General features: G+C 46.0%; 1 protein-coding gene across 2 annotated transcripts in view; it reads left to right on the top strand.

The window, feature by feature from the left end:
* Positions 1-3,311: 3,311 nt before the first annotated feature.
* Positions 3,312-14,208, top strand: part of ANK2 (ankyrin 2) — a gene marked incomplete at its 3' end in the record, with an annotated part of 313,486 nt that continues 302,589 nt past the window's right edge. Inside the window, exon 1 of one of the 2 annotated variants that reach the window (XM_081020238.1) lies at positions 3,312-4,146. In XM_081020238.1, coding sequence (XP_080876364.1) covers positions 4,072-4,146 — 75 coding nt within the window. In that variant the 5' untranslated portion in view covers positions 3,312-4,071. The remainder of the gene's footprint in view (positions 4,147-14,208) is intronic. The other variant, XM_081020247.1, reaches the window with a different exon arrangement.

Genomic DNA, 14,208 nt, shown 5'->3' with positions numbered 1-14,208 from the left:
TATTTATAAGTTCTTGTTGGGGGTCAATATTTAATTTTGGAGATGCATTATTTTTGCTTGTTTTGGAATACTATTTTTGCATTAGACTTTGTTTTGAATTATGTATGGAATGTCTAATTTTATTGTATATTTAATTAGATGTTTTCATTAATTTTAAATGTTGCTATATTTTTGTGACTATTAGAGTGAATTATGTGATTTCTTTGATGTTGCAAGCTGCCTTGAGCATGGAAAGGTGGCTTACAAACAAATGATGATGGTATAAATAAAAGGTTTCATGAGACCAGATTAATCCAAAGTGGGTTTAAATGATCCTACAGATGGCACTATATTTATAAATCTGGGGGAAGCCTACAGCAGTTGTGTGTGTGTGTTTAAAATTTGTAAAGTTTTAAGCATAGAAAAAATATATTTATAATGGAAGTGCCATCACTTGATGGAGCATTCTCATTTCAGCAGTTTATGTTTTACATAATGTGAAAGGATGGCAATTGCTATGGGAAGATAATGCTGCTCATTTGCTACATAGAGGGGGGAAATCAATTTAGATTCATTTAAATAGCAAAAAGGAAAAGGAAATTTTACAATCACAACTTACTTCCTATGCGAATATTGATTACCAGGTGTGCAACACTGGGAAACACGTGAACTTGAGGTCTTGCTGACATTTGCTTCAAATAGCCAGTTCAGAATTAGGGAATGTGTTGTTCTTACCAAGCTCAAATTTACGCTATGCCAAAAGAAATAGAAGGATGTTGAAGATGTTTGCTGCAGAATGAAGAATACAGGCAGATATGCGAATCTGTGTAAAGACCTGAACTGGATGTGTATGTTTAACACTGATATCGACACACATACACAGATGTATAAACAAAATAAGCAAAGGGGAAAGGCAGAAAAACAGGTTTGAAACTCATCCACACAAGCATCAAGTGAGTGGTCTGTGGAATGGAATACATTTACATCCCAACATACCCAACAGTCCTGTAGTGACTATTGATTTTTAGGAACGAGATAATGTGATCTTTAAAAATATCTTGATCCAAGTAGTTCTGGGAACCCTCTCTGCTGAGCCAAGCAGAGTCTGCCAATGCCAACAAATTCCTGTTGCCAGCCGCTCTTTTTACACTTTCTTAAAGCATCAGGCACTACCTCTGAGCTGATCTTTGTTGAAATCAATGGGACACCGTTCATAACAAATAGATTTATGATGGAGGTAGCTGTCTGCTTTATATCCTCTTGTCAATACATTTTTCCTTCTCTGCTCCTATTCCGATCTACTCTCCACCATAAATTTTCAAATCTGTATTCTTCCACAGAACTGGTCTTTTATACACTGAAGTGTTAGTCTGCACCTGCTCTGTATAACAGCCTTGCTGTTGAAGTGTCATGCATTAAGGGCTTAAATGACCTGGGGAGACGTACAGTAGCATATATTAGCCATTTGTGCATTTAGAATTCTGTAGATGCAAAAAAATGCACCATGCTCCAACTTGTGTTCAGTTTCAAAATATAAACATAGGGATACTCTGAGGACAGAGGAGTATATTTGGCATTCTAAATGACTCTGTTGTATTTCACGTCATCTTCACCACTTTAAACATGTCAGGAAATTGACTCATATTTTCCATCCGTAAAAAAATGCATTGAAATACAACTTTTACAGAACGTGCCCTCCAAGACATATTTGATATAAATGCAGTGCATGCAGACTAATCCTCTATGTCAGTAGTTCCCAGTTAGCTAAATACTGTGGACTCTAGGCCTGGGCGATATCACAATATATCACCCAGGACCGGTATGAGGAGCAGACCGCGATGTCGGCTTCACTCAGCAGTCGGCTTCACTCATCGCTGTTGAAACTGCCAGTGCTCCTGAGTCCCTCTGCTAGCGACTTCCTCTAGCAAGTTTTGCTAGCAGAGGGACTGCAGTGGCAGTTTCACCAGTGATGTATTGCTGAGTGAAACCGCCATCCCATTCTGCCTTCATACAGAGAGGGAGAAAAAAGCCACGAGGTGCCGATACAGCTTGTTCCTCCCTCTACATCTTTTAACCGCTTGGCTGAGGAGTTTGTGGTTGCCGCTCCCCTCAGCTAAGCAGGTAAAGGATCCCCCAGCCCAATGCTGGCTGCCATACAAGCTGGAGGAGCACCGGGGATGGCTCTGCTGGGGATGGGGAGGCCAAGGATCCTCGCTGCTCTCCCTGCTCATATAGCAGATATAGCACTACTGACTCTAGACAGTCCATGCCACAATTGTGCTTATGACACAATCCTACCCATGACTGTGCAAAAGTAAGTCCCATTGAGTTCAATGGGGCTTACTCCCAGGTACGTTAGGCTATAGGAATGCAGCCATAATGTGGTCCATGAAATGGACCCTTCAGGCAGAAATCCTGTACCAAGTTATCTGGGAGTAAGCTCAGATAACTCAGAACGCCATGGGAGTAGCATATGGGACATGGGTGGTGCTGTGGTCTAAACCACTGAGCCTCTTGGGCTTCCTGATCAGAAGGTCGGCGGTTTGAATCCCATGATGGGGTGAGCTCCTTTTGTTATGTCCGAGCCTAGCAGTTTGAAAGCAGGCCAGCGCAAGTAGATAAACAGGTACCACTGCGGCAGGAAGGTAAAAGGTGTTTCTGTGCGCTCTGGTCATGCTGGCTACATGACCAGGAAAGCTGTCTGTGGACAAATGCTGGCTTCCTCAGCCTGAAGCAAGTTGAGATGAGCAACGCACCAAATAGTCGCCTTTGACTGGACTTGACAGTCCAGGGATCCTTTACCTTTTACCTTTACCTAGCACAGGCAGAGAGGCGTTTGCTTCTGTTTATTCCATTGGTGCGCCTGCCCTAAGAGGGATGAAGCTGCCGAGCAGCAGCATGACAGCGAAAGCCCTTCCCCTGGCGACCACACCTCCGCTGCACGCTCAGGCCACCGCCTCTGCGTGGGTGTGCTCACGACGCCTACAAAGCCGTGAGAGGGGAAAAATGAAGTCACTGTGCAGGGCAGAAATCCTGCGAGGTGCTGGGGTGGGGTCCTGAGCCTTTCTTCACTGACTGGATAGCCCTGTATTCTCACTCGCCTCTTTCCAGTCCTCAGCCACACACGACTGCTGGACTCGTGCCATTCACACACCCAGCAGTCTTCCTTTCCGAAATATTAACATGTGGGAAACCGCTCGCCCACCTAGAAACGTGCCTCGCCCCTTCTGCGCCTCCCCACCCGTTTCCCCCTTGTGCCACCGCCGCACGCCAGCAGCGGCAGCAACGGAGCGAGCCTTATTCCAAGGAGCTGTCCATGACCTCATGCACAGCTGAGCCTTCCTTTCCTCTCACCTCTGGGTGTGCGTGTGAGGGACAGAGAGCTCCTATAATAATCCCCGCGCTGGTGCGCTTCGCTCTCTTCCCACCCCCGAGAGATACGGAGACGCGGGCGCGCGCATACACACACACACAGAGAGAGAAGAGGCTCAGCCTGAAGGCTGGCGCTGCACTAAGCCGGGCGGCCGCGGCGCGCCTGAAGAAGCGCCCCAGCTCTCCAACCGCCAGGGCGCAGCGAGGGAGCCGAAGCGGCGGCTGCGGCGGCGGCCTCCGACTTTTTCGGGGAAGGTCATTCATCGACCAGTCGCGTGCCCTTCTTCCCGCCCTTCCCATCCTCTCTGTCTCTCTCTCTCTCTCTCTTTCTACGCCCCCCCCCTTGCAGCGTCCAGCCTATTGCAGGTTCGGAGGCGGGCTGCTGAGGGAATCCGGGCGTGCTGTTTTGGCCGGCGACGAGACCAGCTCTCCTTCTCCCCTCTGGCCGAGGCTGCTGCGAGAAGGGCGGCTGCAGGCGGGACGGAGGAAGGTGAAAGGAAGAGGCGAGAGGGACCTCGGGGCATGAGCAGCCCAGCGCCTGCCTTCCGTTGGCGCCGGCCCGCTTGAGGCCGGCAGCTGGAGGAGTAGCAGCAGCAGCAGAAGGAGGCGGCGGCGGCGGCGGCGGCGGCTGCTGCTACCAGACCCAGCACGGCGGGACTGGAAGGAGAGCCGCACGGGGACAGCGAGGAGGACAGGAAGGAGAAGCCCCCGAGCGGGAAGATGGCTTCCCCCACCTCCCCGGGGGTCCCTGGAGGCGGGACGTCGCCCCAAGCCAGCCAGCCACGCCTTCGGCAGGTGGGTGCGCTCACACGGCCCTGGGGAGGAAGGGCGGGAAACGCCCTCGGAGGGGCGCTTTTACCTCAGGCTGCAGCAGCCGGAGGCGCGAACGGCCTCTCCGCGGACGCGCGCAGTCTTTCACTCAGCCGCCCTGCGGCTACGAGCTTAACTTGCACCTGTTTGAAGGAACCATATTGCGAATGGGTGGGATGGGGTGGGGTCTGCTTGGAAGTCAAGGAGTTCGGGATAACAAACTTAGGCTGGCATGTTCAACGGGGTGGCGGGGGGGACGGACGCTGTGAGTCCAGCTTCCATCCATCACACCTCTCCACCTGTCCTCTGTCTCTTCATGTTGCCACACTGTCTGGCAAAACCACTCAAAACGGCGGTGCTCTTTTTAATACGTTGATGTTTCTCAGGTCATCAGGACAGACGCTTATTTAATATATTTGCACCCCACCTTTCTTCCTTCACTGAACTTAACATGGTCTTACAGGGGCTTTTCAAGTGGGCACCCACCCAGGAAGTGGGTGCCCACCCTGATCTAATGGCTCCTTAGCTTCAGCAGGGTGACTGCACCATAAGCCATCAGGCCCATGCCCTAGGAATCCTCCACACACACAGCACACCTTGATATGGACATCTAGCCTATGGAAAACTAACAACACTGTTTAGGCATGTCAGACAAGTATCTTGACTTAAGTAATGGCACATGGTCACCATACACACTATGTTGTTTGGAAGGGTCATGTCTTAGTGGAAGAACAAGTCCTTGACATTTCCAGGTAGGGCTGGGTATGCTCCCCATCTGAAACCCTGAAGGGCGACTGTCAGTCAGTGTTGACAACCCTGAGCTATATGGACCAACAGTCTGACTTTGTATAAGACACCTTGCTATGCTGCTTTGTCTCGGACAGATGTTAGCATAGTAGTTTTCCCTGACTGATAAGAGCCTACAGACCTTATGTGCATGCAAGCACCTACCATGGTGCTACAGCTGCATATTACTACAGGCTGACGTGCAGTGCAGACCATTAGCCAGACACTGCATTTCGCATATTTCTTTGCAGACACATGATACAGATACTACTATATACAAACACATAGCATGGCAACCCACACGCCAAATACTGCAGCACTCCCCCCCCCCAAGAGAACTGTACTGATCCTACACAAACCAAACACAGTGTTGCATGGCTTACAGACCACACAAAAGATATAGCGAGGCCCATCTACACATTTATACTGATTGGCACAGTGCCTGGCCCTGCACTCACTTAAGTCCAGCAGTGGGTAGTTCCCACATGAAGGATTCAGCTCAAGTGCTTCATTCTGACATCGTAAACAATTACCCGTTTCCCATCAAACATCCGACCAACTACGTACTGGCAGCACCAACCATTCAAAGAAACTAACCATCTCATAGATGAAAAGATCAGATGGAATAAAAAATTCATTGAGGTACAAAACGCATTGCTTGCAGATCACAGGCCAGTCAAAGACAACACAACTGCAGACAGCTTGCTGCATGGCACAAAAGAGCTGTGCTGTTTGACAGACATAAATAAGCACTACCTGCCTTACACAGACACGCCATAGCCAACATGTTATTGAGGAATGCAGATTGCAATTTACACTGCATGACAATTGCTGCAGTCTTTGCGTGTCTCTGGATGAAAGTGGAAGTGTGTCACAGAATCAAGAAAGTATTGCTGATGCATGGGGAGTGCAGAGGTCTGAATTCTATATTTTGCTGCGTATGCTGCCACCATGCATTTGTTATACTATGAAGATAGTGAAGTTTGGCTCTGGTATAGGTAACAGAGAAAGGTTCTTTCCTTGGTTACCAGCTCAGCCTGGATTTTGTCATTGGTAAACAACACAGGAGACGACAGGAAGGGAAATGTCATTTGCAAGAGGTCTAAGCTGCAGTACCAGCAAAGGAGAGATTTCAGTGAGTGTTGAAAGTTTATAAACATGAAGGTTTATCTTATTATCTGGTAATAACCTTTATATTAGGCCTTCAAAACAAAAACAAAAACAAAACGACTCTTGAACTTCTAGTGTAACAATTTTACTGATACAGAGCTGGATGTAGGCTTAGTCATGCTTAGAGCACATTCACTGAAATGAAAGGGACTTGGAAATACTGTAGGTACACAGTACCTGGACAGCTCATTTGAATTGTACAGAAATTCATACTGCCCTTGATTTTTTCATTCTGTTTCATAACAGAATCCTGTCCCAACCCCACCTTTCTGTTGCCTTACTTCCTTTCACATTTTCTCCTTTTACTGATATAAACTGACTCATGAGAAAAGGTAATGTCTAGCTATGTGATCTGAATTTTAATGAATGTGGTCTTCAGTGACATCCATTAAATTGTCTAAAATGAATTTGTCTGCTGCAGAGAACAGAGCTCTGCAAAATTCTATTAAGATTCTGACAGTAACCACATGCCTTTGTCAAATGTGTGTGTGTGTTTGTATAATAAAACACAGATATTAAAAGTGATATCTGTCACCTTTTGCTTTAATTTATTTCTGCCAGAATTCTAGTTTTCATACTGATACCTTATAGCAAATGATATTGGTTCATATCAAAAGCTAATTGATGAACAGCTGTTGTATACTTTCAGTTTTTATAGTTGGACTGCAGCTATGCACAGATGCAAGTTGCTAATTAATAATACAACTTTTCCCATAGTATTTTCTCCCATGCATTATTCCTTTGCATATATCTTATGGACAAACAAAAAAGTAAAATAAGGCGAGAGAGGTACCTTGCAGGGAACTGGTGCATCAGTTTGCATATATATTTAAATGTTTGCTAGAATTGTTTGTCATTCTCCACCTGGCCTGATTTTTATCCAGTGTGATACAACAGAAATGCTGCCAACTTCATACTGCTAAAAAGCATACACTTATATGTGTACACGTATTTTGGAAGTGCTTCAGAAGAAGCTGGAAAAAAAAGAGACTGCATTCTTGGAGGATTACAGTTTGATTATAGGTGCCATGTTGGGGTTTCTTCTTTTATATATTAAACACATTTGTCAAGGAATTATATGGTAACATAAAAGGGTTTGGTGTTTCGATCACCGTTAAAAATGCAGATGATTTTTATAACAAGTAACAATGACTCTGTATTGAAAGATGAGGCTGGAACTTCATAATTTATTTCTGTCTCTGGTCAGAAACACCATTATAACAGACTCTTTTAACACTTCTTCTGGCACTTTGTGTTCCACTGCCAGCTGGAAACTGGAAGTGGGGGTAGGGAGAGAACTGAACTTGTACCAGAGCTTAATTTTAGAAGCAAGAAAAGTAATTGCAAAGTTATTTGGATCAAGTAATCTTATTCTTCCTTAGGAGGGCAGTCCAGGGAAAATAGGAGGCATTGGACCTCCTTCTCCAAAGGTCATTCAGCTCTCACCACAAAGAGGAAGATATGCTAGGAGCATGTTGTTGTTGTTTAGTCATTTAGTCGTGTCCGACTCTTCATGACCCCATGGACCAGAGCACGCCAGGCACTCCTGTCTTCCACTGCCTCCCACAGTTTGGTCAAACTCATGTTTGTAGCTTTGAGAACACTGTCCAACCATCTCATCCTCTGTCGTCCCCTTCTCCTTGTGCCCTCCATCTTTCCCAACATCAGGGTCTTTTCCAGGGAGTCTTCTCTTCTCATGAGGTGGCCAAAGTATTGGAGCCTCAGCTTCACGATCTGTCCTTCCAGTGAGCACTCAGGGCTGATAGGAAGGTCCATTGGTCCAACTAGCTCACTTTTGTCTACATTGATGGCAGCAGCTGTCCAGGGTTTCAGGTAGGGGGTCTCTCCTACCTACCTGGAGATGCCAGAGATTGAATTTGGAAACTTCAGCTTTCAAGGCAGATGCTCTACCATTGAGCCATGGCCTTTCCTCATCCCCTTCCTTGAAATGCCCACATCCCTAACTCGATAACAACATCGGTAGAGCAAAAAAGGGGGAGATGACCAGAAGAAGGGTTGGATCTGAAGGATTCCATGCCTTCCCAGTTTATCAACCTGTCGCAAAACCAGAGATTTCTTTTTCCACTCATTGTTTCCAATGGAAAGTGAATAGTTCTAGAAGAAAATCATTTAAAAGAAATCTGAGTGCTCCTTTGCCCTCTCTTCTGCTCTGCCAGTGAAAAACCAGCAACTTGTTGGATGAGATGGAATAACTGACTTAATTTCCCCAATTCCCTAGCCTCAGGATTGCATCCAAAATGCGCTTTCCAGCCTTCTAAAAGAATAAGACTGAATTTGCAGAAGATGTTTGGCTTGTTATGGGTTGGTGCCTGGAAACTGTGACTTCAGTTGTGGAAGTGCTGTAGAGGGTGTCCTCTGACTGATAAGGTATATGCATTGATACAGATTGTGAATGCTAAGGCTGGAACTGTGAATAGCAAGTAGCAAGTGGATTTAAAAGACTCTGGTGCATAGATTAAAATTACTTCAAATTTTAGAATGTTTTCCCCTTCCCAAACTATATTTTTGGTATTAACTAGCTTGTGAAACTTTCCTGTGTTTAATGACATTAAGGCAATCGTGTTAACTTAATTGGGATTTTTAATATACAGTACTGTGAGATATCTTGGGCAGGATCCAACTTATGAGTCCTGTCAGTGAAAGCCCATGCAATGACTTCTGCTTGCATAAGTAAGCTTTTCCCCATCTACTCATGTGCACCCTTCTCCAAACAGGGTCAGTGTTTGTGTCAGGAGAACCACCAGAACAGTACATGGAAGGGAGGAGAAGGGGGATCATTTCATCTGCAGAGCTGGCTTGTCCATGAGGTGGACTGAGATAGATGCCTCAGGTAGCAGAATCCAAGGGGTAGCGCTGCTGCATGCACCCTGCCCACTGCTGCTTCCGGGATCCAACAAGGTCCTGCAACATCTCACAAGATCTCACTGGAAGCTACACCCGCTTCTCCTCGCTTCTCCAATGCCACTCCAGGTACCCTGCCCATCCCCCACTGCAACTGCGGCTTCTGGTGAGATCTTGCATGAGCCCTGTGGAGCTCTTGTGGAGCTCTTGCGAGATCTCACCGGAACCCAGAAGTTGCCGCCATGTGACCCCAGTAAGTGAGGCTTTGGGGAGGCAGTGAGGGGGGCATGAAGGGCAGCACTTCCCTGTTTCTCCTCAGGCGGCTAAACGGAACAGGCCGCCCCACCATCTGGCAAGCTGAAATGCTTGCCGTGATAGTTGATACAGCACAAGGCTAAATTGCTCCCCTTAGCTCAGGATGAGAAACATTGTTCATAAGATTAAGAACCAGAGGAGCAAAGGGTGCAGGAAATTGTAGAAAATATATTCTTCCTTTTTCTAGTGATTTCTCAGGCCCCAACTCCTTGCTTAGCCTTTTAATTGGCTAGGAGTGGTATACAGACATTCTTGGATCTGGCTACCTACTCCTAGACAACCATGGGGCACCTGATGCTAACAAGGCCTTCAGCTTGGGCTTAGTTGGTCAACCTGTGTTTCTCTTTGACACCTGTATTTTTCCTGATTTTCCTTCCTTTGATATGGACAGCTTATGCAGAGATGAAACCTAGACCATAACGATTCAAGAACAACAGTGGTCTCACTCTGTAAAGGGATAAATAGGGCAAGCTAGTTTAACTACTGAAAACAGCTTTGGTAAGCTTGACTCATTGCATTCATTTTTAATATTTGATGCCTTCAACACACCACAGGTTTAAATAATAGCTTATTGGATCATATGGATGAAATGTTGACTATTTTGTAAATTTTCCAGAAATGAACGAAGTGAACTACATTTTGAAAGAATCTGCCTTCTGAATAGCTTTGGATGGATTTGAAAGTGGATTAGATAGATTTGTGGAGGGTAAGGCTGTTGATGGCTATTAGTCATAGTGGCTATGTTCTACCACCACAGTTATAAGCAGTGTGCCTCTGAATATCAGTTTCTAAGAATCACAGGTGGGGAGAGTGCTGTTGCTCTCAGGCTCTGATTGTTGGTTTCCCATAGGCATCTGGTTGGCCACTGAGAACAGGCTGCTGGACTTGATATAGACCTTTGGTCTGGTTCAGCTGGTCTCTTCTTATGTACCTTGGCTTGGTCTTAAGGAATGGGAGGAGGTTATGTGATTCTTTAAGAGATAGTTCCTGAAGCTATACAAAAGGTAAAAGCAGCAGTGTTTGCTCCTAAGAAGAATGAACCCAAAATCCGTATCAGGGCAATAACTTTATTAGGCCAACAGAAGTTTTTGCAAGCTTTTGAACTCTCCACAGCTGATCATCAGGCTAGATCAGGGTTTCCCAAACTTGGAAAACCCCAGCTAGTTTTGTACTATATTTCCCAGCATCCCGGCTACTGGTCCTGCTAGCTAGGGGTGATGGGAGTGGTAATCCAAAAACAGTTGGAGACCCAACTTTGGGAAACCTTGGGCTAGATGGTAAATAAAGCAAAGTTGTGGGGAATTAGCTGCAGTTACTGCTTTTCCCTGAAGTGTTTGATGAGGAAGAAGGTGATGCTCCTACTTTCCTGCTCCTCATCACCTACCTTGATTGTTTCATTCTGTGGGTATGAATGCCACAAAAATACGTAAGGTAGAGCTGGTTGCTGATTGGGGCCTTTAACTGTCAGAAATGGCAAGACCTCTGAAATGAAATAGTACTTAGGAGTTATCATTTTTCTAGTTTATTTTAAAGCACTCAGGTCAGGTGCATGAAATTATTTCTTATTAGGCATTCTCTAAATGTTCCTGTAGGCTGCCTAATTCACTAGCAGTACAACAGCTGTCACTCAACAGGGCAACTGAAAGTAAAGGAAGATCAAGGGTGATGCTGAGATTTGAGCTGACTGCACAATTTAAAAGAGACGCTAACTAGCAAATGCATGGAGATAAAAATAGTAACTCAACCTGTTAAGTAGTGCTGCCGCCGCCTCTGGATTAGGTGGATGACTTGGGACAAACTAGATGCGACACAAGAGTTCTGTTTCATAGGAACGTAGGATGCTCAATAATGTCTACAGGGTTTTCTCTCAGTCCTATGTGAAGATGCCAGAGATTGGACCTGGACCTTCTGCATGCAAGGCAGATGCTCTACCAGGGAGCCATAGCCCTCCCCAAATATTGTCTAATCTGATCTGACTTGCATCTGCTCTCCAAGGTCTTTTCCACCACGTTACCATTGTTGGCATGCAACCAAGGAAAGGGGGACAATTGGCAGGCCCCCAGCTGGCTCCAGCCCACCGGCTGGTGTGCCGGGCGAACTCCAGTCCTTGGTGCAGCATGAATCTGCGACCCAAGCTTCAGAAGCTAGGGCACACTACTTAGCAGAGTAAACGCTACGCAACAGAAGTGGCAGGAGAGGCTGTGTGAGCATATTTACAAGCAGTTTATTAAGCATAAATCAACACAAAAGGAAACATGTCTGATCTCCTTTGTGTCCAAAGCAAGACAGCTAAAGCAAAAGCTATACACAAACGGAAGTTCCCAGCAAGCTGTCCTGGAGTGTAAACAGGCATGTGACATGCAACAATCCACACATCTGTTCTTAAGGTGAAACGGAATATCCCAACAACCTGAGCCCTTTCACAGGAGGTGTCTGGATGAAGGACTGTTCTAACTCCCTGCTCCATACTGTCCACTAAAAAATGCCTCCTGCTGATTTCCCACCCACAGAAGGAAAACATCCCTTCCAATACCTGTACCTTAAGCAGCCATTCCCCACCTGCCCATCTTCTGTTCACACAGGCAGCCTGCCATGGCTGCTTTTGGATGAAGACATCATGGAGGAAAGTAATGTGTAACTCCATACCATGTCTAATTTGGCTGTGAGCAGTCTCTGATGCAATTGGTTGAGAATCTTGTTACCAAATTGAAGAATCCCCGGAGTGCTGAATTTAGCTGGTGACATTCTTCTTTTTTTCCGGAGGTGGAGGTGAAAATGAAACTGTGAAGAATGAAGCAAAGGGTGTCAGGATGTATTATCTAGTGCCAGCAACTCAGCATTGTGAGTGAGACAGAAATAACAGCATGAGCAGCAATACTTGTACAGACAGTACCTGTCCAATAATAAATATATTATCCACACTTGCAGCCAGAAAAATAGTTTCATGCACTGTCAAATGTTTCACATACACACACACACACACACACACACACATATTTCCAGGGAAAGTCAACATGGTGCCCTCAATATGTTTTGGATTATAACTTAGGGTTGCCGTATTTCAAAAAGTAAAGACCAGGAAACCACAAAAATTGCTGAGGGCACCACATTGGCTATTCTATTTCAATATCAGGTCAAGTCTCTGAGTATCTTGTTTTTTTGTAGCCAAAAGAACTGCACTCATATACAAGAGCATAGTCATACCTAGGGATTGGCAAAACCAGCCCCCACTGGGGGTGCAGGCCCTGGTGTGCGTGCAAAAACCACTTACCAGGCATTGGAGTCCTCTTGCGACACCCACCCACCCACCCACCCACACCCCGGCTCAGAATTCCAGCACTTGCTTTGCCTGCAGAAGGAAGCTGCCAGGATCTCCAGCAGGAAAAGTTACTGTTGCAGCAGCTGCAGGAGGGGATGAAAAGGGGTCCTCAAGTGGATCCCAGGCAGAGAGCACTGTGGGCACCCTATCTAGCCTGAAGGAGACACCTTTCTCCTGTCTAGGCACCCTCGCCTGCTTCTCATATTTTTTTTCCTGACGGGGGGGGGGGGTGCACTAATACAGCTCCTTGCCAAGGGACACCTTGGCATTCTTCTGCCCAAGAGAAGGGCATTGACAGACTTCAGGGGAGGGAGGAATGCCTGAGATCTTCAGAAACAATTGCTTTGCTTTGTTTTGTTTTTAAGGTGAAATTCCTAAGGGGAGAACCCAAAACAATCAAGTGAGGACTCAGTGGGGATGGGATCCTAACTGATTATTGGGGGAGGGGGTGAGAAAAATAGGTAAGAAGGGGGTAGAGAAACTGCAAAAGGAGGTGGTAGGAAAAGACACATATAATCTCATTGTCTGAATAAGTAATTTACTGATTCATTTTGAGAAGCTACAGCAGATGGCATGGTGATGGTGGCAGCTCCACTCAACTAACCTCCCAACAGCTGAGTCACTGCTGCTTACTAGGAAGGAGAGTGAGGGGCGAGGCAGCAGGGTACTCTCACTCATCCATAGGAGGTCCCAAATGCCCACTAATTTCCATGCTTCCCATGTCCCACGCTGTTCCTCAAAGTCTGCTTTTTGGGGGGTATCTTGGGGTGTGGGTGGGCTGCAGCAGAAGAACGAATTGGGGAGCCTCATTCTGCAAACCCAAGTCTATTCATGGTTCTTAGGATGCAATAACAAGTTTATTATGAACATATGAAATTTCCTCATACAGAGTGGGCTGCCATAAATGGTTGATGGGCTGCAATTAATCTGGTTATCTGTACATTTATACAGCAGGTGGACAGATTTCTGTCTTGTGGGATCTACTATTTAAAAAACTAGTACCTTGAAATCCACTAAGTGGAGCCAGGTGCAAAACATTGGAGCAGGTGAACAGACATATCCTAAGAACTAAGGAGCAGGCTGTTGCTGAACAACTGCTCAGCCCAGGAATTTGTCATCAGTACCAGAACCAATCTCACAAGCGCTTTAACACACAAATTCACTCTTTTTCAGCAAACTATCGGCAGTGAGGTGGAGAAAGCTTCTTTGCTGCTGCTATTGTTACATAATTAGGAGTCAGAAATCCTTGCTGATCTACTGCAAATGACCTGGAGATCTCCCATTACATTCAAAGCTGCCTTCTTCTCACCTCTCCCTTTATAGTATATCCCCCAGTAAACCACTCTCTTTCAAAATAGGAATCTTTCGACTTTTTCTGGCACCGCTGTGATGCAGGAGAAAGATGTTCATTAGCTTTGGTTTAATGGAGAGAAGCAGATAGCAGTCGGGAGAAAAGCTTTGGTGGCCAGACATAGCTGTCTAGAATGTGCGTGGCCCACGTAGAGGGCACGGGAATAGGCCAGTCTCCGTGAGGCAAAAGCCTCAGATCAATTTGCTCTGAGTCCAGGGAAGAACCTTGAGGGAGGCACCAAGGA

This window comes from Podarcis pityusensis (assembly GCF_964106645.2).
Source record: "Podarcis pityusensis genome assembly, chromosome: 9".
Classification (NCBI taxonomy): domain Eukaryota; kingdom Metazoa; phylum Chordata; class Lepidosauria; order Squamata; family Lacertidae; genus Podarcis; species Podarcis pityusensis.
Note: the sequence above shows the minus strand (reverse complement) of the source record. Positions and strands in the feature narration are given on the sequence as shown.